Consider the following 27,200-nt stretch of genomic DNA (forward strand, 5'->3'; position numbering starts at 1 on the left):
ACAGTGCTAAGTTAAGATTACGCCATGATGTGATACTTTTGTGTTTGTGATTGGGATGGCACATTTTGGGGTTTAGGACACTGGGGAGAACATGCAGACTTCACGCAGATAGAGGAATCTGAACTCTGCAGCAGTGTGGGCACTACACACTGTTTAGTAAAATTTGTAAACTATTAGAGCTTTGTTTAAAAGATAACTGGAAAAGATTCCCTTGCTCTTTTATACACTTATGGCTAGATGAATATTGTGATATTGTAATGGGTTCACTGGCGTCCTAGTCGGGACGGACCCCAATCCTTTACCCAGCTGGTAATTCAATATAACGGATGGTCATAAAAGGAGACGTGACATTCCCATGGCAGCTGGGGTACCGAGTCTGACATGCCAGCAGCAATGGACGAGACTTCCTTACCATTGCTGGGTGGCTCAATGGAGAGGCATCCTGACCAGGAGTGGTTAGCAATTGATGCCGTTCCCAGACAGGAAGCCAGAAGAAATGTTGCACAGCAGAAGACTGCCTCCCCCCAAACACTGGGTGGCAGCATCCTTTATAGTATGGATACTTGCAGGGCAGCGTGGGAGTTGTAGTGCCATGGGGCCGCCCTGCTGGGCTCCTACAGGAGAGTGGGTGATGAATGCCCTGCTGCAGGGTGGTTCCGCCTCACCCGGAAGTGCATCCTGGACACAATGGGTTAGATACTGAATGTACTTCCAGTACTTTAGAAACAGAGCTCTCCACTTTGTCTGAGTTGAGAGAGTAGTGGGACAACAAGAGAAGGATTGTGTTGTGTCATATTGAGAGAAGAAGCCTGTTAACGGTGCTCGGTGCTCATTTTGAACCCGGGGCTCTATATGGTCGAGTTGGGTCCAGCCTTTGGGGCTCACCTGCACCCCCCAGTGGTCACAATGTTTTGCATTTTAATAATATTTTGTTAACTTTCTTTCTTTCTTTCTTTCTATTCCCCCCCGAGGTTGGCATGACAACTGAAGAAGTCGATTGTTTGGTTCATCAGGAGACAATCAAACATAATGCCTACCCGTCTCCTCTGGGCTATGGAGGCTTTCCAAAATCTGTGTGTACCTCGGTGAACAATGTGGTGTGTCATGGAATACCTGACAGGTATCAAGTTCATTTTGTGACTTGCAGTCAGTGCCGTCTCAGGAAGCCCACTGTTATTAAGCTATCTTTGATACTACAACAGAGCGCAATTGGGGGATCACATGTTAACATTTAAATGTTGCGCTTTGCACGAGCGACTGCCGTTTCTGATGAATGTCTGTCAGGATTTTTTCATCCCCGTTATTTTATTCTGACAGCTGATTTTTTTTTTCTTCTTCTTCTTTTCGGTAACATGGTGCCATATAGTACTTATGCTATTTTTTTGTAGAAATAGAAGTAGAATTTATATTTAGATCTGACAATAATATAAGAATCATATTGAATGAAACTTGAATAATAAAAAAAAAAAAATAGTTGTAATCTTAACTGCTTTTGTTGCCCTCGTCTGAATGGCAGCATTGCTCTGCTCAGTTTGAAAGTAGATTTAGGTGTTCGATTACGAATGACACCCTGTATTCAGTTCAGTTCAAATCATTGCACTGTTAGGTATAATGGCAATAAAAAGCATTTGTTGCTCGGCCCACTACTTTAGACATACTGTGTCCCGATTTATACACCACATACTGTGTATTAAACATTAAGAACAACTGCTGGAAATATCTCACTCACATCTGTTAGTACACAGGAGCTGAACGTAGAAATCGGCTGCTTACAAAGTCAGCCCCAGAGAATACGCCTGTAAGGTTTAGACTCAAAGATTATGTTCATTCTTTTAGATATACTCGCGTTTAAGTTCTGCCGCAGATGAGATTGATTGATTTCACCGTATAATTTCTGGTAATTTTTAATGTTGGTCATATAAGTTGAATCGAATGAGGAAGACTCGTGCTATTGATCCAAGAGATTATGATATGCTAACGGCCACCTGAGAGAGTAACCACGGAGCACACGGCCATTTTGTTTTCTATGTATTGTGCCTAAGGGACCACATGGTAAGACCCAAACTATTCCGAAGTGACATTTGCACTCTTTTTTTTATTTTTTGCATCTCACACCCTCATACACCTTTATCGTAAGAGCATCCCTTGTCTACGATGGAGCGTTCAATCAGAAGAAAATATGAAGCTGGTTTTAAATGAAAAGTCATTGAAGTAGCGAAAGAAATTGGTAACTGCGCTGCTGCAACAAAATTTGACGTGTCTCAGAAACTGAGAAAGTGAGATTGGAGGAGACAAGAAGATGTTAAAAAATGTAAGGGTTGCATTTTTGAACGGGCGTACAAATCGGAGTCTGATTTCATGATCGATTTTATGGGTTTAAAGACTTATACGCGAGTATATATAGTAAGCACATAGACGTTATATGTAGTGGATTCGGAAAAGTATTCAGACCCTTTCAACAATCACAACAATTCATTTCTTGTATAGCCCAAAATCACACAAGGAATGCCTTTTAACAGGCCAGGTTTTTCACAATAACCGCCCATACCGACCCCCAGCCTTGACTCTCTTAAGAAGACAAGAAAACACTCCCTAAAAATACTTATAGTGGAACAAAATGGGAGAAATCTTGGGAAAAGCAGTTCAGACAGAAACCCAACCCCAGGTAGGTAGGGCATGTAATGGGTGTCACAAAGAGGATTAAATACTGTAAGAAAGGCGCTATATTGCACCTGACCCGACACAGATTGGACACGGGAGGCACGTGTGAAATACAAAGACTTTTATTTATCTTCAGCTGGAGGGCATGTCTTCCCCGTAATCCCCCCCAGCCACAACACAGTCCCAAACACCAGTAACCACCAGTATAGCGCAAGCACTTTTCTCTTCCTTGGCACCACCAGTCCTCCCTAGCAACCTTGTCCTCCTCCACCCAACTCTGGCCATCGAGTGCAGGTCGCTGGCTCCCTTTTATAGGTCACCTGGAAGTGCTCCAGGTGTTTGATCACCGAGATCCGGCGGCACTTCCAGGTGTGATGAATCTGTTGCCCACACAGGCTCAGGAGTCCAAAACACAGCACCCCCTGGCGGTACCTGCAGGACCCAACAGGGCTGCCCCCAACTTCAATTCCCAGGGAGCCCTGTGGGAAACCGAGGCACTACACCAGCCCAAGGGGGCGGCCATCTAGCGTCCAGGGGGAGGTATTGCACAGTCCAGGGCTGCTCCCCCTGAATATAGTGTGCATTGGCATCCCGGCTGGGCATGGATGCCAGCTGCCTGCCACAATACTTTAACACACAAAACAGAACACAAGGCCTCCTCTTTACAGAACTCAATGGCCAGTCTGTCTTGGCCTACCTTATAAATGCAATATGACAGTCCAAACTATTTTGTTGTTGCACGGCACTTCTCACCAAGTGTAGGCACAGACCACCGCAACAGCTCTCATGGCAAAATGCAAGAATAGATGATACCACTCACTAAATGCAGAACTATCTCATATCAAGGTACATATTTGTTCAAACAAATCAAAAACAAAGTACAAACTAATTAACATAAATGAAAAACAACATCTGTCCATCAGCTCATAGGACCACAAGTAGGTTATAGAAAAGACAAGTCAGACACAGTCAGAGTCCTGGAGACCTCGGCTAACAAGTCGCATCCCCCCACTGGCCGTTCTACAGCTGAGTCAGTGCTGGGCTGGCCAGTCACAAGAAAGGGTTCTTCTACCTGATCATTCCAGTGCCCTTTTGTCTAAGATGAGTTTTGAATAGACAGGCATTCAACCTGGTAGTAGAGTAGTGGCACCAAGTGCCACAGGAAGATACAGAGAAGAGAAACAGAATAAGAGGAGGGTTAGTAAAAGTTTATAAATCTCGTATTACTTATATTTCTGTACAGATGACCAACAACAGAGATGCAGTGTGCACAGCTAATCGGCAGCTCTAGTCAGGGTATACTAAACTGAAGTCCTGGGTCTTCAGCTGGGATTAAAAGCTGAGACTGAAGGGGCAACTTTGTCGACAGTGGAGGAGAGTAACACTGTAAAAGAGAAAGTCAATGATAAAGTCCCTGACCTGGAGACCTCTGCCAACAAGCCACCTCCCCCTACTGGCCATTCTACAGCTGGGTCAGTGCTGGGACAGCCAATCAGATGAAAGGACCCTTCTACCCGATGATTCCACTAGTCCTTTATCTGAGATGACTTCTCCATAGGCAGGCAAGCAACCTAGCAGTAGAGCAGTGGCACCAAGTGACACATGACAATACAGAGAAGAGAAACAGAATGGGGGGTTTTAGTAAAAGTTTATAAAAATTGTGAGGGATTGCCTGGTGTCTCAACCAGGTCAAAAAAAACTAATCCCTTTCCAGGAACTGAGGCCAATAGAATAAGGGGATCAGAGGAGTTGGCCTTCCTGGAGCCTATATTCCCCCGATACACTGGAAGGCAGCATTCTTATGTAGCTGCCCAATTTTTTTCAACCCACAGGCATGCTGGGAAGTGTAGTCCCGTGCTACCGCCCTTTTGTATACCATGCCTACTGCCAGGGGGAGCTGCAGGGAGGAATCATCCTTGCCTTCTAAAGACTTCCCCCTGCCTACTACCTCAATTGGACTGTGTGCATACACTGGAAGTGCTCCTGAGATTTGGTTTAAAGAGGACCGCTCTGCCCTGCCTTGGAGAGTCGGAATGCCAGATGATCGCTGACAACACTTACATAATGTCATATTACTTATATTTTAGTACTAATGACTAACATACAGAGATGAAGTATGCACAACTCATCAGCAGCTCTAGTCAGGGTATACTAAACTAAAGTTATGAGCCTTCAGCCTTATTTAAAATCTGGCACCTCTTAAATGAGCAGGCAGATCATTCCATAGCTTTGGGGTCCTGTAATTAAAAGATCAATCTCCCACTGTTATTTTATTAACCTTTGGAGTCATAAGCAGACTGGCATCTCGAGATCTTAATGTGAATAATGATAAGTTCAGATAAGTAAGCAGGGTCTCTGCCATTTAAGGCTTTATAGGTTGAAAGGATGATTTTGAAATCAGCTCTAAACTTTACTGGGAGCTGGTGTAAGGACAGGAGAACTGGAGTTATGTGTTCATACTTTCTTGTTCTTGTACTGATCCTTGTAGCAGCATTTTGAATTGACCAAAAGCTGCATAAACAATGATTTGAGCAGCCACTGAACACCGCCTTGCAGTAATCAACCCTACTAGAGATAAATCCACTTCAGTTTCTGCACACTTTGGTGTGTTGTACAATTCATTTTAAATTGATAAATTTGACATTTTTGCCCATCAATTTATCCTCAATAACCCATAATGACAAAGTGAAAACAAGTTTTCTCTCTTTCTCAGGAATGGGGGTTGATTTGTTTCGAACCTTTTTCTTTTTTTCTTTTTGTAAAAATTGAGTTATGCGTATGGAGTGTTATTTGATTTTTTAAAAATCAATAAAACTAAAATATAAAAATTTTGTAAAAAAACAAGTTTTCCCAAACTGTTCCACCATTGGCAGAATACCAGTAAACTTTGTGTGCAGCAACACTGCATTTCACCATGTGTTAAGCTACCAGCATCAGTGATGATACAATGTCAGCCAAGTAGTGCAGTTTTTCTTCATGTATAGAATCATAGACACATGGAATAAGTTGCTACGTAGTGTGGTAGAGAACAGGACTTTAAGGACCTTCAGAACTCGACTTGATATTATTTTGGAGGAATTAAGTAGATGGGACTGGCGAGCCTTGTTGGGCTGAATGGCCTGTTCTTGTCTGCATCTTTTTAATGGTCTGAAAAAAATTACACAGACTTAAAAATCTTTATCACACCCACCAAAGGACAGTAGTAAAAGATACCTCAAAGTCAAATATTTGATATGAAAAGGACAAACACAACTTATTATTCATAAATTTCCAATATGCTGTGGTAGATAGGGGGCGCTCTCGCCCCCTTGAACCCCTGTCCACGACTCCAGACACCAGGTAAAAGTCCAAGATTCGACTTTATTTAATCGCCACAGTGCACAAAGCACCCTCTCCTCCACAATATTCATATAAATCACTAACCAATACAATAAATCAATCCTCCACTCCCAGACGCGTTGCCACCCTTCCACCCAGCTCCACAGTCTTTTTATATCTCCTGACCCCGAAGTGTTCCTAATCCCCAGTCCATGTGAGTCTCAATCACTTCCGGGTCAGGTACAAGTTCTTTTCTTCACGTGGACTAAAAGGAATGATGTGCTTCCGGGGCGTAGGGAAAATATCCATTATTCCTCCCTGCAGTGTCCCCTAGTGGCCCCCATGTCATCCAGCAGGGCTGTGCATAAAAACTCCATTGTCTATGATGCCCTGCTGGTCTTCTGGGGACCTCCATACTGCAAGGAGGGCTCCACCTGGCGGCTTGGGGGTATTGGCCGGGATAAACGGCCGGCCATCCATCACAATGCATTCAATGGGCGACATTTTAAATTGCATTCCACATAAGTAGTTGACATAATTTCATGCTGTTGATGGCAACCACTCCGAAATACAGTGGAACCTTGGGTCATGACCGTAATTCGTTCCAAAACTCTGGTTGTAACACGATTTGGTCGTGACCTGAAGTAATTTTCCCCCATAGGATTGTATGTAAATACAATTAATCCGTTCCGGACCACACGAGCTGTATGTAAATATATTTTCTTTAAAGGATTTTAAGCACAAAAATAGTTAATTATACCATAGAATGCACAGTGTAATAGTAAACTAAATGTAAAAACATTGAATAACACTGAGACAAACACCCAGGCTCCCTGCTCAGCTGCACGCGAGCCTGCCTGTGCTCTCTCTCGCTCTCTTGCGCTTACTCGCGTTCTCTCTCTCTCTCTCTCTCGCTCTCTTGCGCTCGCTCTCTCTTTATCTCTCTCTCTCTCTCTCTCTCTCTCTCTCTCTCTCCTCTCTTTATCTCTCTCTCTCTCCTGCGCCGGCATTCTCCTCCTGCTTCCTGCCTTCCCTCCCATTCTTTCCTGTTCTCTTCTTTTTCCCTTTAGCCGACTCGCACTTCTATTTATGAAGAGGACGTGGTAGTCGTGGCTATAAGGGAACAATTACGGATGCAGACCGCTTCTCACCTGCGCACTTAGGTGAGAAACGCCCACATCACAAACTCCGCAGGAACCGCTTCAGCCACACACCACCACGCCCCCTCGCTAAGCTGCTAGTGCGGTGATTATTTAGTAAAACTGGCCTTTTTGGCGGGAGCTGTGGGTCTGCTATACCACAGGAAGAAGCTGGGTTGAGAGGAGGTTACAGTTTTGAGGGAGAGTCCCTCTACGTGATGCACCGAGAACAATGTAAAGTACAGGGAGAGACTGAACACGTGCGGAAATCATTGGCATGTAAGAACTGAGTGTTCCCCAGTGTGTGGTCGTGAACAGATGCAGAAGTTTGGCAAACTTTTTGGTCATAACCCGATTTGTACGTGTTCAGAGACGTTTGTGACTCGAGGTTCCACTGTAGCGAGATGTGAAAGTCTGCACACCTTTTAAACTGAATCACAAAAAAGATCAACCTATTTATTCCTTATACAGTGGGCGAAATATGTATTTGATCCCCTGCTGAATTTGTAAGTTTGCTTACTCACAAAGAAATGAACAGTCTCTAATTTTGATGGTAGTTTCATTTTAATGGAGAACAACAACAATAACATTTATTTTTATAGCACATTTTCATACAAACAATGTAGCTCAAAGTGCTTTACATGAGAAAAAAGGCAAAATAAATAAGAATTAAAATTATGGAACACTAATTAACATAGAATAAAAGTAAGATCCGATGGCCAGGGAGGACAGAAAAAACACAAATAAACTCGAGACGGCTGGAGAAAAAAATAAAATCTTCAGGGGTTCTGAGGCAACGAGACCACCCAGCCCCCTCTAGGCATTCTACCTAACATAACATAACATAAATATGTTATGAAAGGCCGACAGAAAGACAGAATATCAACTAAAAATCCAGAAAAAACACTTTACATAAAAGTCATAAACTGATTTGCATGTCATTGAGTGAAACTGGAAGTAAACCAGAATTCTGGCTCCCTCAGATTGGCGTTGTCCCCATATGGCACACAGATTACAATCAATCCATTAATCAGTCAATCACAGATACTCCTGATCTCAACCCGTGATATGTATAAAGCCCAATTACTTCCATTCCAACCTCTCCACCACCATGGGCAATACCAAAGAGCTGCCAAAGGACTTCAGGAACAATACTGTAGACCTGCATAAGGTTGGAATGGGCTAGAAGACCACCAGCAAGAAGCTTGGTGAGAAGGTGACGACTGTTGGTGTACTTATTCGGAAATAGAAGAAACATAAAATGACCGTCACTCTCCCTCCGTCTAGAGCTCCATGCAAGATCTTGCCTCATGGGGTGAGGAAGGTGAGGGATCAGCCCAAAACTACATGGGAGGAGCTCATTAATGATCTGAAGCCAGTTGGGACCACCACAGTCACGAAGAACACCATTGGTAACACACTATGCTATAATGGGTTGAAATCTTGCAGCACCCACAAGGTCCTCCTGCTCAAGAAGGCACACGTACAGGCGCAGATGTTCACTGGCAAACTTAAGACGGGCCAAGGTGAGGGAGCCTGATTTCTTGTTGGGTTGTAGAGGATCAAATACTTATTTCATTCAATGATATGCAAATCAACTTATAACTTTTATGTAATGTGATATTTCTGGATTTTTGGTTGATATTCTGTCTTTGTTAAATTTGGCAGGGGATCAAATGCTTATTTCCCCCACTGCATATACTATCCTTCAAGTGCCACGAAACTGAAAGCTATAGGCAGCACATACACACAACTGAGCAACGATCTAACAAGAGCTCTGCAGCGTCCATGGCCCTGCCCTAGCACCTCAGAAACAGGCTAGTAGAGACGGGCACAAAGACGATTTCACATATTTCAAATTGACGTGTTTTTCTAGCATCATGCATGCGCATCAGAGGATCACCTTCTGGGCTCACTTGAGGTATGCGGTACCCCCACTGAGACGAGAGTGGGTGCTATCGCTTTATTGTATCCTTTTGTTTCCCTCACGGTGCTGAGAAGACACTCAATGAGGGCAACTGAGACAGAGACACCCCATCCCTGCTGACCCAGAAACTATAAAAAGCGAACATCCCTGAAAAGTGGTGTCACTTTTTGGACCTGAGCAATGACCAGAGCGGGGCTGCCCAAAGCCTTTAGTGAAGGCCAGTTTTTGGATAATTAATTTATTTCGCCTACTTCTTTTCCCCTTATTGAGCTGTTTTGTTTTCTGCATTAAAACGGGACGGCCCAGTTGGCATTCCACCTTTTCTCCTGGACTGTCTTGAATTAGTCACATAGATCAACCTAGATAAGAAAGTGCTTTGAGCATATCATGAAACATTTAGTCGTGACGACAAAAGTCCTATTCAGATGGAATTAGTTTTACAGCGGGAGGTGGGTGAAGTAAGTAATACCGGAGGACCTCTGCAATTTTAGTCCCATCTGAAGCTCTCATGTCAGTAACGTTTTATGGACATCTTGTTTATGTCACAGAGAAGATTATGGCCCCTTTTACCTTCTATGAAAAGTTTGAAAAATAAATAAATAAATAACCACATTATTTATTAAAGACGTCTTGTGCAAATCGACTTGGCACTAAAATTCTATCTATGAATATAAAAATTGCCTGTACAATGGCTGACCCTGTGCTCTGACCTCCAGAGGTTATATGAAAAGACAAATTCCCCTCAGGGAATAATACAGTGTGCCAAATACCAAAAAAATAGAAATATAGGGGTCCTCCAGTAACAATTACCTTACCCAACGCCTGAAGCTGGGGAGAAAAAAAAGAACTGAGATTCCCTTTGTTGTGCTGGAGGACGGGGAGGGGGGACTCTAGTCTGGGGGTATCTATGATGATCCATAGAATATGCACAATTTATATCAAATAGTGTTGTGGGGGAAGAGTGGTGCCCCCTTGGAGCTGTGAGTGGATATATTGCTGTTATAAATAAGGGTTGCTAATGTGGTCCCAACTTAGTTCACCCACCGGCTTGCATACTTGAACTACCAGTCCTCATAAGGTACAAGCGGTACAAAGTGCTGGTGCATACCGGCCCACTTCAGGCACTGACTGGACCCACCACCTGGTGTAACGTTAATCCTGCCCGAACAGGGCTTATGTTGAATGTAGCTATAAATGTTTTAACAATACGTTACATTAGTGAGGAGAGTTTAGTACTTTCTCAACTTTTGCACGTTCGTGCTGTCTACGCCACTGCATTCAATGCATTTCGGAACATGTGACATTAGTAGTGCATGAGGACAGTTAGTCAAACGTATTAATAACGTGCTGTCCCCCCAGGCTCTGCCCGCATAGTATTGAAACAGGACAAACTTTAAAAATCAATAAACAAACAGCTATCGCTAGCTAAGTGGAGGCAAGATGCACTCCAACACGTGGCGAGTCACAGACTAACTTGAACGGAGGCTGGCACGTGAGTGAGGATGGCCCTGCCCGGCTCCCCACTCCTGACATCACGCTTCCCCCTCCCCTCGGCCCGTAGCCTCTGTCTCTGTTATATAGCAGAAGAATTGTGTTATGAATTGAACACATTGTTTTTATATTTTGTTTTTTTATATACAAGGAGCCATTTTAATAAGACACCTACATTTGACTCTACTACTAATATTAATAATACTGTAATGTAATATTCACTGCTTTTCTTGGCCTTCTCTAAGTGGCAGTGCGCTCTTTTTCAGTAGACAGTGGCTTTGGTCTTGCCAGGCCTGGAATACGGGAGAAGATTATTTTGTGTAAATTAAAAAAAAAAAAGTTTATGTTTAATTCTGACTTTTATATAAGGAGCATTTTGATAGGGGCCCATAATAATGAAGATGTAGTTGGTCTTTTATAACTGGCAGAGTGGCTTAATTTTAATTGGAAAGTGACTTAATTTTCAGAAGGTGCTACCTAGCAGTTAGACATATTTTTCAAAAATAGAAAAACACTATATTTGCTTCTGGTATGTATGTTAAGACCATTTTTGGTAGCAGACCATAATAATAGCAATACTTTTTTAAAAATTCTAAACTGAACAGTGTGTATTTGTGTTCTATGCTTCGTAATATGGAAGAGAGAATTTGGTTTTGTAATGGGGCCTGGCACCACACATTCATCCCTCTTATTATTACTACTATCATTATTACTTATATAGGCTAATTTTCAGCAGTCAGCCGTTGATTTTATCACTTATTATTAGGCTAATACCATTATCTAAGGTGAATGACAACATCTGAAATACGAGCTGTTCCATTTCTTTTGTGTTTCCATTTGGAACTCAGGTCACACTGTGCCGGTAGCAGAATTTGAACCCACAACCTCAGGGTTTGAAGTCCAAAGCCTTAACTGCTACGCTCCACTGCCTGGCTCTATTATAGTAATGATTTATAATATCTTAATATTGTCTAAATATTAGTGTACAGTAAACTGAAATCGGATTTGTGATTAGATAGATGTCATTTCCATACATGATTAAACCCCAACTCCAGATCGCTGAACGCATGTAATTAGGCTACTAAATGGCACATCAGTCGTGGGACGTGTTCGAAAATTAGGAGCCTACTTGCTTTACACATTTAAAAAAAAAACTGTCGGCAGTTCATGCTGAACACACTCCAGTAGGTGTCTACTGTGGATTTGCACTCATTTGTGCAATCCATTTTTTTTTTTTTTTTTTATTATTATTTGGCTCACACCTTTATCCAGGGTATCTTACCACGTCTGAAATATGATTGGTCCCTTTTGCTTTATTTCCTTTATTCCTCCTGTTGGAGCTCAGGAAGGTCAAGTGATTTAATTAGGGTGACATGGTGTCAGTAGTGGGATTTCAGCCCACAACCTCAGGATTTGAAGTCTGAAGCCTTAACCTCTGCCCACTGCCTATCTCTGTTATAGTAATCCATTCATCAATCAATTATCCAACCCGCTATATCCTAACTACAGGGTCACAGGGGTCTGCTGGAGCCAATCCCAGCCAACACAGGGCGCAAGGCAGGAAACAAACCCCGGGTCGGGGCACCAGCCCACCTCAGGGTGCACACACACACACCGACACACCAAGCACGCACTAGGGACAATTTAGGACCGCCAATGCACCTAACCTGCATGTCTTTGGAGTGTGGGAGGAAACCCACACAGACACAGGGAGAACATGCAAACTCCACGCAGGGTGGACCCAGGAAGTGAACCCGGGTCCCCTAACTGCGAGGCAGCAACACTACCCACTGTGTCACTGTGCCGCCCTGTTATAGTAATGACTTATATTATTTTAATCATTTCTAAAAATTGGTGTAAACTGAAATCGAATTAGTGATTGGATATCATTTACTTATGTGATTAAATCCCAACTCCAGATAATTCAATTCATGGAATTGTTACTAAACAACAAGTCAGTTTTTGGATGTGTTCAAAAAGTGAGGGCTTACTTGTTTTGCACCTTTACGGAAATGTACCACTAATTCATGCTGAACACACACCAGTCTGTGCCTACTGTGGATTTGCACTCGTTTGTGTGATCTGTTGATTTTATCACTTATTATTTGGCTGACACTTTTATCCAAGGCAACTTACCACATCTGAAATACGATTGATTCATTTTGTTTTGTTTGCTTTATGCCCTCAGTTGGAGCTCAGGCAGGTCAGGTGACTTAATTAGGTCACACACTGGTGTCAGTAGTGGGATTTCAGCCCAAGGCCTTAACCTTTATGCACTACTGCCTGCCTCTATTATTCTGTAGTAATGATTTATAATATCTTAAAATTGTCTAAATATTGGTGTTAGCTGAAATCAGATGAACTCTTTCAGGGCGAATGTCGATTTTTGTCGAAATTCAAGGGTAGTCGACAGTAATCAGCTGTAAACTGTAACAAAACTCACCGTTATGTTTTAGTTTGATTCTCTTTAAAGTTAGCTTCGTTGATTTGACCGAGATTTCCTGCACATGCATGAGTAGCGAATAGCAAACAACCCCTCAAATGGCATCGACATCTGGCAAAAGACCAAAGCAAATGGGAAAAGCAAAATACTTCATGGATGGCGTTTTGCATATCATATCGCTGAGTCAGACTTTGATGTAAGTGATCTGGAGATTGAAGACAAAAGTGAGGGACCAGCGTCAGCTGATCGTGGTGCTGAACATGTCCGTGTAGCTAATGTTCGCCTGGGAGGACTGCCTTTTACGATGACAAGTGGTACAAACCAGATTGCGTCACACTGCGACTGCTACTGCTGCGCAAAAACAGCCAAGCAGCCGGCCCATCGCGTTTTCCTACTGGTCATTGAGCTGCCCCCAGAGTCACCCAACGGGTGCTGACAGCAGCCATGGCATGCAGCAAAAGATATTTTATATTGATTTATGTGTGGAGCCATTGCTTTGTGTGCTTTTCTGAAAACTAGAAATAATATTCAGCCCTCAAAGAGTTAATGATTAGATAGATGTTATTTCCATACGTGATTAAACCCCAACTCCAGATTGCCGAACGCATGTAATTAGGCTACTAAACTGCACATCAGTTATTGGACGCGTTCGAAGATTATGGGCTTACTTGCTTTACACATTTCAAGAAATCTGTAGGCAGTTCATGCTGAACACACACAGATATGTTTCTACTGTGGATTTGCACTCGTTTGTGCGATCCGTTGATTTTATTACTTACTAGACGTCCCCCGTGGCTCCGCCTGCATAGTAGTGAAACAGAACAAACTTTAAAAATCAATAAACAAACCAGTATCGCTTGCTAAGCAGAGGCAAGGAACGCTCCAAAATGTCCCGAGAGGCAGACCGACTCCCCACTCCTGACATCACGCTTCCCCCTCCCCTCGGCCTGCAGCCTCTGTCTCGGATTAGCATGAATACTATCGCTCCTGCAAGTGAACTATGATTCTTAGCGCAATGAGAGAAGTCGCAAACTCTACTGGAATGTTCAAGCAAATTCTACAAAAAAGCCCAATCTAAATCCGTTAAGTAGTTTGCTTGTTCGCTAGTTAAGAGGAGGTAAGGTACGCTTTGAGGCTGGTGTGTGATTGACGATGTAATCTACCCCCTCCCCTCGGCCCACTGCTTCGCTCTCTCGGATTTGCGCAAATAAATTGATACCGCAAGCGAACTATGACACTTAGTGCAATGAGAGGGGTTGCAAAGTCAACCAGAATGTTCAAGCAAATTATAGAAAAAAATCGATATAAAATCCATTAAGTAGTTCTCTCGTGAAAAGCAGACAGACTTTGGATTTTATATACAGAGAGATTATTTGGCTGACATCTTTATTCAAGGCATCTTAACACATCTGAAATACGATTGGTCCCTTTTGTTTTGTTCGCTTTATTCCCTCAATTGGAGCTCAGGCAGGTCAGGTGACTTAATTAGGGTCACACAATGGTGTCAGTAGTGGGATTTCAGCCCACAACCTCAGGGTTTGAAGTCCAGAGCCTTAACCAGTACATCCCACTGCCTGTCTCTATTATAGTAATGAATTATTTTAATCATTTCCAAAAATTGACCTGAAATCGGATTAGTGATTGGATGTCATTCCCTTATGTGATTAAACCCCAACTCCAGATAACTAAATGCATGGAATTGTTACTAAACAATAGGTCAGTTCTTGGATGTGTTTAAAAAGTGAGGGCTTACTTGCTTTACACCTTTAAGGAAATGTATGGCTAATCCATGCTTATCACCCACAGGTCTGTATCTGCTGTGGCTGTACAGTAGACTTATTTGCCGCAATCAGCAGTTGATTTTATTCTTCTCCTTATTTGTCTGATGCCTTTATCCAAGGTGACTTACTACATTTGAGATACAGTTGCTTACATTTCTTTTTGTTTTTCCAGTTGGAGTCCAAGCAGGTGAAGTGACTTTGCTCAGGTCTACACATTGGTGTCAGTAGTGGGATTTAAACCCACAACCTCAGGGTTTGAAATCCATTATGCCTCACTGCTTGCTGTTAATTTTTAAAAACTTGATTACATGCCTGAAGAAGGGGCCTGAGATGCCCTGAAATCTTGCATATCTGTCCAGTTAGCCAATATAAGGTGTCATTTTGCTTGACTTCTCATTAAAAACTTGAAAAATAGTTTAGAACATTAGAACAATCTAGACGAGAGCAGGCCATTCAGCCCAACAAAGCTCGCCAGTCCTATCCACTTATTTATTCCAAGAAAACATCATGTCAAGTTTTGAAAGTCCCTAAAGTCCTACTGTCTACCTCACTATTTGGTCTCTTATTCCAAGTGTCTATCGTTGTTTGTGTAAAGAAAAACTTCCTAATGTTTGTGCAAAATTTACCCTTAACAAGTTTCCAACTGTGTTCCCATGTTCTTGATGAACTCATTTGAAAGTCACCGTCTCGATCCACTGGACTAATTCCTTTCATAATTTTAAACACCAGTCAGGTCTCCTCTTCATCTTCTTTTCCTTAAACTGTAAAGGCTCAGCTCTTTTAACCTTTCCTCCTAACTCATCCCCTGTAGCCGTGAATCAGCCTAGTCGCTCTTCTCTGGACCTTCTCTTGTGCTGTTATGTCCATTTTGTAGCTGGAGACCCAAACTGCACACAGGACTCCAGATGAGGCCTCACCAGTGTGTTATAAAGCTTGAGCAGAACCTCCTAGATGTTTAGATGTTGTTATTTACTGTATAGGAGAATAGGAGAATAAAATAATAATAATACTGTAGTTTAGGCTGTCTTCATTATAATCTTTGCCATATTTGCTGGTTTTCTCTGCCCAGCAGACTTACTTTATTTAGTGTAGAGATTTTGTTTTTCTCATGAGGCGTGGCGTGGCGCTGTTATACCTATTTTTTAAACAGAACAAAAAGTTATTTGTGTATGACAAATATGTAAGGACCATTCTCATAGGAGCTCTAAATAATTAATAATAAGAGCTAGTCATCTAAGCTGTGTTGCTGTATGTAATATTGGAGGAGCGGCATGGTGGTGCTGTGGGGGTGCTGCTGCCTCGCAGTAAGGGGTCCAGGGTTCACGTCCCACGTCTTCTCAGTGTTTTGATTGCCTGGTATCTAAATCCTTACACTGGCTCCCGGTTAAGTTTAGGGCAGATTTCAAAATCCTCCTTTTAACATATAAAGCATTAAATGGCCAAGGTCTGGCTATCTTATCTGAACTTATCATGACTTACAAACCTGAGCACACATTAAGATCTCAAGATGCCGGTCTGCTTATGATTCCAAGGATTAATAAAATAACAGTAGGAGGTCGAGCTTTTAGTTACAGGGCCCCTAAACTGTGGAGTGGTCTTCCTGCTTCTATAAGAGATGCCCCTTCAGTCTCAGCCTTTAAATCTCGGCTGAAGACTCACAACTTCAGTTTAGCACACCCTGACTAGAGCTGCTGATTAACTGTACAGACTGCATCTCTGTGGTTAGTCATTAGCACTAAAACATAAGTAACATGAGAGTTATAATTTGTTACTAACCCTCACCTATTCTGTTTCTCTTCTCTTTACTCAAATGTGGCAATTGGTGCCATGGCCCACCTGACAAGTTGTTTGCCTGCCTATGGTAAAGTCATCCCTGATGGAGGATCACAGGAATCGTGGGAAAGAGGGGTCCTTTCATTGGATTGGCTGGCCGAGCAACGTTTCAGCCGTGGAGTGGCCAAATGGGGAGGCAGCTTGATGGATGAGGTCTCCAGGACTCTAAAAATATCCAAATCTTATTATGTGATATCATCTACTGTTAAATTCTGCTCCGTACTTCTAAAATTTTTATCATTATACTGTATTGAGTATTTGTTCTGTTCTGTGTATTGTATTGTATTGACCCCCTACTTTTGACACCCACTGCACGCCCAACCTACCTGGAAAGGGGTCTCTCTTTGAACTGCCTTTCCCAAGCTTTCTTCCATTTTTCCCTACAAGGTTTTTATTGGGAGTTTTTCCTTGTCTTCTCAGAGAGTCAAGGCTGGGGGCCTGTCAAAAGGCAGGGCCTGTTAAAGTCCATTGCGGCACTTCCTGTGTGATTTTGGGCTATACAAAAATAAACTGTATTGTATTGTATTGTATTGTATCTCCGTGTCTGCGTTGGTTTCGTGCCACAGTCCAAAGGCACGCTGGTTAGGTGAACTGACGACCCTAAATTGGCCTGTGTATGTTTGTCCTGTGATAGACTGGCAGCTTGTCCAGGGTTTGTTCCTGCTTTGCATCCTATGCTGGCTGTTATAGGTGCTAGCACTCCACACAACCCTGGTATGGATTAAGCAGGTTATAAAATGACTTGGCATGACTTAGTGAGAAGGAAATTATTAAATTTCAAGTAACTAAAAACAAATTTATATTATGGGCGGAGGGAAAAGGCTAGGGATCTGTCATGGCAATCAGAAGGGTGCCGATTCGAATCCCATAAATGCCACAAGTGACTCTACTCTATTGGGCCCTTGAGCTGAGACCCTTCACCTGCAAATGCTCTTTCCTGGGTATGACATTAGCCTGCTTCCACCCCTGAAAGCAGGTCCCCCAACTTGCAAGGTAAAATTCAGGGGGTGGTGCTAGCCACCATAAAGAAACCCTCACACTGTTCCAGTGTGGTGCTGAGGTGTCACCCACTGCACTCGAGTCCCAATCCAACCTCCTCTCTGTCTTTTATACAATTTTGATAGGGGACCCAGATAGTAATAATAAAGTTGTACTACAACAGTGTCTCAAACTGCGGTCCTGGAGGGCGGCAGTGGCTGCAGATTTTCATTCTAACCCTTTTCTTAATTAGTAACCTGTTTTTGCTACTAATTATCTTCTTTTGAATGAATTTTAATTGATTTGTTTTTGAAGATTTGTTTCCCTGAATTTCTTCATCGGTCCTCTCAATTGCTTCATTTCTTTCTTTAAATCTGAACAGAAATGAAATGTGAAGTGATGGAGCCAACAGAAGACCACCTAAGTCAGGGCCTCAAACTCCAACCAATTTCACTCCAACCAGTTGCTTAATTAGGCGCCGATTCTTCTTGTTAATGAAACCCGTTCTTGAATTCCATGGCTTGTTGCTGGTTTCGTGGTGCAATAGCAGACAATCCTGAAATTGTTGAGTTTCTCTTTTCTAAAAGCTCTGTCAAAAATGTCTTGTGGACCTGAGCAGATCAACATTCCTGAGACCTTCATCTTTCTTTATTTTCAGAAACTGTATGATGGTCACAGTTTGCTGGTCATGTGTTGGCTCATTATGTATCTCATTATTGTTTGGCTTCTAATTAAGGAAAAGGAAACAACTGAGGGGTCTGTGTCTCCAAGAACAAGTCGATTAACCCTTTCGGCTCTGGAATCGCATTACTAGTGCATATACTGTACAGTCAACCCTCGTTTATCGCGGTTAATCCGTTCCAGACTCTGCTGCGATAAATGAATTTCCGCGAGGTAGGATTCTTTATTTATAAACCTAATATTTTCGCAGTTAGAGCATAGAAAACCTGTTTACAACCTTCTAAATACATTTTCTAACATTATTAGAGCCCTCTAGACATGAAATAACACCCTTTAGTCAAAAGTTTAAACTGTGCTCTATGACAAGACAGAGATGACAGTTCCGTCTCACCATTAAAAGAATGCAAATATATCTTCCTCTTCAAAGGAGTGCGCGTCAGGGGCAGAGAATGTCAGAGAGAGAAAAGCAAACAATCAAAAATCAATAGGTGCTGTTTGGGCTTTTAAGTATGCAAGGCACCGCTGGACAAAGCAGCTGCAAGAAAGGCAGCAATGTGAAGGTAGTCTTTCAGCATTTTTTACAGGAGCGTCCCTATCCTCTAGGCCATTTTGCGAACACCCCCTCTGCTCACACCCCCTCCGTCAGTAGTAGAGAATGTCAGAAAGAGAGAGAGAGAGACAAGCAAACAATCAAAAATCAATATGTGCTGTTTGGGCTTTCAAGTATGCGAAGCACCGCACGGGAAGCATATCGTACATCATTGAGGAGTTTTATTTAATATGTAATACGTGCTCTGATTGGGTAGCTTCTCAGCCATCCGCCAATGGTGTCCCTTGTATGAAATCAACTGGGCAAAGCAACTGAGGAAGCATGTACCATAAATTAAAAGACCTATTGTCCACAGAAATCCGCAAACCAGCGAAAAATCTGTGATATATATTTAGATATACTTACATTTAAAATCCGCGATATAGCGAGGGATCACTGTATATGCAGCCGTTTTTGTTGGTTGCCTATCTGCATTGCTGTATTTAATGTAAAAACATTTTAGATTTTATGATAATAATCCATGTCACCATATAGCAGTTAGTGGCAGAACTTGGCGATAATTTCAGAATGTCCCACTGGTCATTTTTAGAGCTTTTTGGTCTCCCCAGACGTGAGCCATTGTTTAACTGTTCTCTTCCTGTGTGCTCTTTCCTCTTTTCTAATCTGATTTTCTTCTCTTTCTTTTTTTTCTCTCCCCCTTTTATCATTGGCACCACTCAGCCGGCCTCTTCAAGATGGAGATATCATCAACATTGATGTCACAGTAAGTGTTTTTCATAGACGTGTTTATGCATACGTAAACAAGCCACACTTTGATCACCTCTCAGACTGCCGGGAGCGTCCACACTAACAGCGGAATGAAGATACGGAATTTGTGTTTGGAGTGCAGGATTTACTGGAGAGTCAGAGGCTAAGAGCCTGATTAGCTTTTTTTTTTTTTTCTTTTCTTTTCTTTTTTGGCTTTTAGCCATAGCCATTTGTTTTTCTTTTTAATTCTGTGTTCATCCCACCCAGACCCCATGTCTGACTTGAATTCGGGGCTAGAATCAGATGCCCAGAGATCAATGCCATCCTGTGTGAAATGTCAGCCCTATTCCTGCTATGTGTCAGGCTTTGGAGAAGGTGTAATTGTTATTGATCCACTGTGTAGTTAATGCAGAACACCGCAGCGCTGGGCAGCTGCTTCAGATAGATATGTATGAGATGAGCTAACGTGAAAAAAGGCAGCATTTTTCCTTCACTCTGCAGAGATTGATCTTTCTCTTCCTGCTGATTTTGAGTGGGAGCTGTCATTATCTTACTCTGTCATTAGAGGCTACATTGACAGCCTTGGCCTGTATGTGTCACTCTATTTAGACAGCAACACTTTTCCCTTGCAGTGTCCCCTACATTTATTAAAATCCATGATGGTTATGCTGTGTTCAAAGTCCATTACAGATGTCTTAACCCTTTGCATCTGCCAGGTTCTTCCACCTATTTTTTTCTTCTTTTCACGCCACTGTGTGAAGATACAAAGGGAGAGACAGCTCGCCTGGAGTCAATCAAGTGTAATGTGAATGTCTTATGTCTTAGTAACAGGTGGAATCCCCCTCCTCTCTCTCTTCTTTTTTTTTTTACCCTTAATGTCTGATCAGCTAGGTTGTTACATTTCTGTTTCTTGTCCACATGATAAATCTATTACATGGTTTGGTGTAATCGGTTGTCACTGTCCCCAGAGAAACCCAAAATCGAGCGCTTTATGAGAGATTAGCTGCCCAAGTGGCCGCTAAAGGTTGACTTGTCCACCAAAATGAAATGAAAATATGATGGAGAGAGACTTGAATAAGCCGTTGACATGGCTCTGTGTAGTCTATACATTTAGAATGGAATAAAATGGAAAGATAAAATAAAAAGCCGTTCATGGAATGTCACTTGTTTAACTTAAACATGGCAATGAGTGGCTGCATGAAGCAAACACTGTGGTTTCCAAGAATTAACAGGTTGGCATTTTAGGGGGGCTCACTGACACAGCAGTCATTGGAAAATGGGATTGAAAGTTAACCTGGTCACTTTCTGTGTGGATCTTGCATGCCCACCCTATGCCCATTTGTATCTTACTGTTTCACTCGATAGATAGATAGATAGATAGATAGCAGAGGCACTATATAATAGAGAGATATGAAGGGCACTATATGATAGATAGATAGATAGATAGATAGATAGATAGATAGATAGATAGATAGATAGATAGATAGATAGATAGATAGATAGATAGGAGAGGCACTGTATAATAGAGAGATATGAAGGGCACTATATGATAGATAGATAGGAGAGGCACTATATGATTGATTGATTGATTGATTGATAGATAGGAGAGGCACTATATAATAGAGAGATATGAAGGGCACTATATGATAGATAGATAGGAGAGGCACTATATGATTGATTGATTTATTGATTGATAGATAGATAGATAGATAGGAGAGGCACTATATGATATTGAAATTGCACTACAACTTTTTGCTGTTAAAATATACATTTATTATATTTATACAGGTTTTTTTTCCTTCAGTGTATCAGCTAGACAATTCTTGAGGTGTAATTATAAAATATGGATTATCATTTTAATTATGTAGTACTTGTTTCTTACCAAAACATATGCTGTATGACACACAGCGACAAATATTAAACACAGTACAAATCTTTAAAAAAAAGCCTATTGTTTACTAAGCAGCAATTTCAAATGTGTCTTTATTTTTTCTTTTTCCAATTAAAAGTGTAAGCTGCTGCATTTTAAACAAGTACGCTGTCCATTTTAATTTAAAGGACAGAATAAAGGCCTGAATTCCTTAAAGTAGCTTTTCTTGCCGTTCATCTAGTTGCACAGGATGACTTCTCTCATTACTTTTTTTCAGTTTATTACTCCACTTTCTTTAATGTAAAGACTAATATACCAGTCGCCTCTGGTTCACTGATAACACAAGCCTCCACTTGATGCTCTTTGTTTACACTGCAGGGAGTTTGCTGCAAAGGAGAAAAAAGCGGCCAAGTAATCTGAGAATCTCTATGCAGCAAGTCAGTGTTAGGATTCAGCAGTGCACTCGGCTGGTTCTTCGTAATGCCTTTCGTACTAAACACATACAGCAGATGAGCCCACGTATCAATGGATGACTCACTCAGGGCCACACAAGGGCTTTGAGCCAGACATCTTACAACTTCAAGTGCAATGCCTTTACCACTATGCCCTATATTGTGTGTGTATATATATATATATATATATATATATATATACAGTATATATGTATATATTTTTTTTTACTAGATACATTAATGATATGATTGCTGTGAATAGTGCTAAGTGTAAATTGATTCTTTGTCATTGTTAATTGAACTCTCTCATTTAGATTATGAAAAGCTGAGTTTATTTTAATTATGTAGATGACCGTTTTATCCAAATATCATGGGTGTACAGTCAAATGGTGTCCTACAGTTTGTGAGCTGGCAGGTCAAGTGTAATTTTGTAATTCAGTAGTAAAACTGATTAGGTTATTAAGTATCAGTCAGGAGGGCGAATGTACTTATTTAACATTGGATTTAAGGCAGGGATCCATTTTAAGCCAGTTGCGATCTGTTATTTTTCTGTTAATGAAGAAAGTGGTTAGGCGCATGTGCTGATCACACCCACCATATGACAAACCACCTCGGGACCCCAGATTAGGAAAAAAGTGCAGCCATGCAACGGGTGACACCTCAGCACCACACAAGTTCAGACGGAGTGGAACAGTGTGAGGTTTTGTTATGGTGGCTGGAGTGCCAATCCTGTCACCAACCCTCAAGTTTTCCCTGCAGGTTAGAGGGCCTACATGCAGGGCTGGATGCAGATTAATGTCATACCCAGGACGAAGCAATTGCAGGTTAAGGGCAGAGTAGAGTTATTTCTGGCATTTAGGGGATTTGAGCCGGCAACCTTCTGATTACCAGTGCAGATCCCTAACTCAGAGCCACCACTCCACCCAGATCTTCATTCTGTTCATGAAGATCATTTAAAATGTAATTTAATATTGATTTTCCAAACCACATAATGCAATTTCCATGCCATTGTATGCTGTTTCAGCCCATATTTTTTCTGTGGCTTCTATTTATTTTCCTTTTTTATTATTTTTTTTGAAATATGGTTTTTCGTGCTTTTGTATAACTTCTGTTGTATCGGTATATGATTTTTTTTATTTCTGTTCTGCATAGTGAAATGTTCAGCTTTTTCTTGTGTTTTATGTTTGGAGCTCCAGGAGGCGGGACCACCCTGATGTCACTGCTGCTGGCCCCTCCCTCTACCTTTATACTGAGGTCAGAGAGAAGCAGCCGGAAGTGGCTCATCGATTTGTTGTAGGAGTTTTCTAAGTAATGCTTTGCATTTGTTATTTCTGGTTATTGGATTCTTTGCTTCTATTTGTTCTGCCACACGAGGGTTCCCAAGCATGTAATTTCCACATAGCTGTCCACTAGAAAGGGGATGTGACTATCAAAACCCTGGCTAGTAATAGGGCAAGCACAGTATCTTTAGAAAATTCAGGGTGAGTCAAAATTATGTTAACACTAATGGCACTGCTATGTATATACTTATATACAATTTTTGTGCACAATTTATGTGCCACATATGGTACATGTGTTGAGCATGACATCAAACAGGTTGAGGGATTCCTGTAAATCATTTTGCACATATGAAGTATGTTTTGTGAATAAATTGTTTCTGCCATTCAAATGTTAACATCATTTTGACTCACCCTGTGAAAAGATTTATTTTGCACAATAATATTCTTTAACTCTTTGAGGGCTGAATATTTTTTCCAAAAAACAACATTTTTTTTATAACGGAATGGCTTCACACAGAAATCAATATAAAACGTCCGTTGCTGCATGCTGTGGCTGCCAGTTTGCCAAGAATGTGCGACAGGCAAGCTGCCAGGCTGTGTTCACGTGGCTGCACGGGGCAGCAGCAGCAGTCACGGTCACAGTGCATTGCATTCTGGTTTCTACCTCTTACCATTGTTAAGTGGCAGTCCTCCCACGCGAACAGTGCCATAGGTTGTGTCAGCTACATGAACCTGTTCAGCACCAGGATTAGCTGGTGACCAATCGGCTGAAGCTGCAAAACCTCATATTTGTTTTTGATCATTTGTATCAAAATCTCAGTCCGGCAAGTCTTAGTCCAATTCAGAGAGAACAGGCAAAATGTCGTCCACGAAATATTTTGCTTTAAGCATTCACTTTGATTTGCCAGATGTCAGTGCAATTTTTGCCATTGTCTGCACCTTGCTACTCACGGGAGTGCAGGAAATCTCGGTCAAAACCAATAAAGCTAACTTTCCTAGCGAGAGTCTAACTAAAACGTATCATTTGGTTTTGACACAGTTTGCAGTTGATTACCGATTATTGTCAGCTCCTCCTTTTGACAAAAGTCGACATCAGCCCTGAAAGAGTTAACAGAAGCAGTTGCGTGGAGCATAAACAGCAAGAAGGAAATTGCCTAAAAAGGCAAGGCAGTCCCAGATGAAGAAATCCAAACCACAAATCTAAAGTGAAAACAACGGAGCACAGGTTCAGACATTAAGGAAATCGCAAAAGCACACAAACTCACCACTCCTTAGTGCATTCGCAATGAACCACCAGGAAATGCGGGATTAGGGCAGTCACTGGCAGTGATGGGCAGGTGGTCCTACCCCTTGGGAGACCACCCACAACATGCAAGGATGCAATAGACAAAATCAAATGCAAATAAATAAGATTAATACGAACAAAAGAATGAAAAATGAGCATAGGAGACCTTAAACCAAGATTTGAAATATAACAGTATCAGTAACGGCGCACTGCACGATAACGTTCAGGGAATACACTTGACTTATAGTTCTCCTACTCTTTCTCTGTACGTTTATCGTTCGTTTGTTCAGATGTTGATGCGCCTGTTGTTTCCTGAGCAGCTCTTCTTCTCTCCACCCTAGCGGCCCGCTTCTTCTCTTCTTCCGTCGGCATCTTTTCGCGTTAAAACTGATTAAATGAGTGTTTCTGTTGCAGTTACTTAGTACGTTTTTCTTCATTTTTCAGTTAAGCTGGCACGTAAGTCTTCGATCTGCCTCAAAAATGATTTAAGATATGAAGTGGTAGGGAAGAGAACGGCGCCCATACGAATGCGCCACACGGCCACCCTGCTGCCCTCTGCCGAGAGTTGATTCTACAATAAAATAAAATAAAAAGAGGAATAACCTTGGAGGTCAATCATCACCCCGAAAACGGATAGTAAACGTCATGTAGTATTTGTGTACCAAATTTCAGGTCAAACATTTTGCGAGCTACAGGTGATCTAAAATCCTGGACAGACAAACAAACAGCCGCGGTAGTATATTATATATAAAGATTTTTGGTTTCTACTCATTGGATTGTGTATTAGCACTTGATCAGCTTTAGACTGCCTTTTAGCCAAATTCTTTTTTTGCCTTATTTGTGATTTATTTGTCATTATTTTTGTTTAATAAATCCTCAATTTTTTAAAAAAAATTCCAGAGCTTTACATTTTAATTGTGTTTTCAGCTCTCAAAGCCAGGTCCCCTATTTTGAGCCCCCATAAATCAAAGCCTGCAGTTTGTAGTAGGGGTCTGGCTGCCTGGGGTAAGGCCATATCTGGGGACGCTAGTGAGGATCCTGACCTGTTTTTTACAGTCTTTTAGGAGGCCTCATACATTTTTTGTTATGTCTGTGTGTGTGTGTGTGTCTGTGTGTGTGTGTGTAAAAGACTCTCCTAGTAACGTCAGGTGCAAAGATAAAAATCTGTTCTGCATACATAGGATGCTGGAATAATTTCTGTGCCACTGTGATACTTATTAATATAATTTATATGTGTAAAAGTAAATGAAAAATGACAAGATAAGGAGGGTCGTGGTACCAGCAAACACCCCGTTTAATTCAGATGTTCAAAGAAGTGAACGAAAGTCACACAAACGCCAATGTTTAATCAAAGTGAAGAAAAGGTTGTCAGAGGCCTGGAGCTCCATGGGGATGGTCCAGTAATGCATGACAACTTCTGATGATGACTTTGTCTAAATATATGTTGGACCAAAAGGGCATGGGTTTCATGGCCACAAAAGTGACCTCCATGGTTGTTTGGCTGTTTTTTACTCCTCCATTATGGGGATACAGACAGATTAAAAGTTAGTGGCAATGCCCCACTCAAATCCTTCTCCATATTAATCTGGCATAAGCCATTAAAGTGTTCCCCGTGCTTGCTTATCTGACAACTGTTATATATTAATTATAAAATAGTAGGTCCAGTTTTATGCCCAGGACAGTTTCCCATCATCTGCCTAATTCTCCTGGGATAGGCTCCATGCCCCAAATATCCTGAATTGGTTATTATAACACATTGTTCTGTATCTTCAGTCAGTGTAGAGTGCTATAGAAAAATAACCGAGATTGATTTGAATTTAATTGAAAAAGGCTATTTGAAGGGCTTAACTGGTAAGCACTGAAAATAAATCAAATCTGTTAACTTGATAAACATGGTGTCCTTGGCAGCTAAAATATACTCATCAAGGCATCCATTATGTGTACCTGCTGTTTGTATTACCAGGTCAGTAATAAACTCCCCAAAACTCTCCAAGTAGAGTGTCAGCCCTAGAATTTGAACACCGTCCTTTAGGAGCTGGGAGGCTGCAGTGCCAACCACTGTGCCAACTGTAAGCCCAATACAGGCAAACTCCTTTTTTTACTCAGTCAGGTCTTTCAGATGTGGGGTAAGTCCTGAATGTCCAAACGAAACCTACGAACATTTGGAAAACATGCAAAGTCTGCAGAGACTGGGTTTAGCTTGGGATTGGCCCTTCAAGGCAGCAGTGCCAACCATTGCATTAAAATTGTCAGTCCACACTCATAAACAATTTGACAAACAAGAGGAGACCATTCGATTCATCAAGCTCCTTTGTTTAGCTAATAGTAGCTAAGCTGTCCCAATATCTCATCCAGACACTTCTTAAAGGTTGTCCAGGTTTCTGCTCCAACTCCCTGGCTCGGTAGTTTGTTCAGATTTGGGGTGGAGTGATGGCTTTAAGGCTAAGGATCTGTGGCGGTATCCGGAAGGTTGCCAGTTTGAATCCCCATTTTTGCCAAAGGAGATCCTACTCTGCTGGGCCCTTTGAGCGAGGCCCTTAACCTGCAATTGCTCCAGGGGTGCTGTACACTGGCCGACCCTGCCCTCTGACCCCAACGGCTATGCAAAAACTATCCATCCATCCATTATCCAACCCGCTATATCCTAACTACAGGGTCACGGGGGTCTGCTGGAGCCAATCCCAGCCAACACAGGGCGCAAGGCAGGAAACAAACCTCGGGCAGTGCGCCAGCCCACCGCAGGGCACACCCACACACCAAGGAC

At 41.9% G+C, this 27,200-nt stretch overlaps 1 protein-coding gene and 1 long non-coding RNA gene across 4 annotated transcripts in view; one reads left to right on the forward strand and one right to left on the reverse strand.

The window, feature by feature from the left end:
* Window positions 1-27,200, forward strand: part of metap1d (methionyl aminopeptidase type 1D (mitochondrial)) — a 212,462-nt gene that overhangs the window by 141,796 nt on the left and 43,466 nt on the right. For all 3 annotated transcript variants that reach the window (XM_039757626.1, XM_039757625.1, XM_039757627.1), the window contains exons 4-5: window positions 972-1,120; window positions 19,523-19,565. In XM_039757626.1, coding sequence (XP_039613560.1) covers window positions 972-1,120; window positions 19,523-19,565 — 192 coding nt within the window. The remainder of the gene's footprint in view (window positions 1-971; window positions 1,121-19,522; window positions 19,566-27,200) is intronic.
* The window catches only part of LOC120531845, a 152,974-nt gene that overhangs the window by 66,827 nt on the left and 58,947 nt on the right, over window positions 1-27,200 (reverse strand). The gene's annotated exons all lie outside the window — the stretch shown is intronic.

This window comes from Polypterus senegalus, chromosome 6, assembly GCF_016835505.1.
Source record: "Polypterus senegalus isolate Bchr_013 chromosome 6, ASM1683550v1, whole genome shotgun sequence".
NCBI lineage: Eukaryota > Metazoa > Chordata > Cladistia > Polypteriformes > Polypteridae > Polypterus > Polypterus senegalus.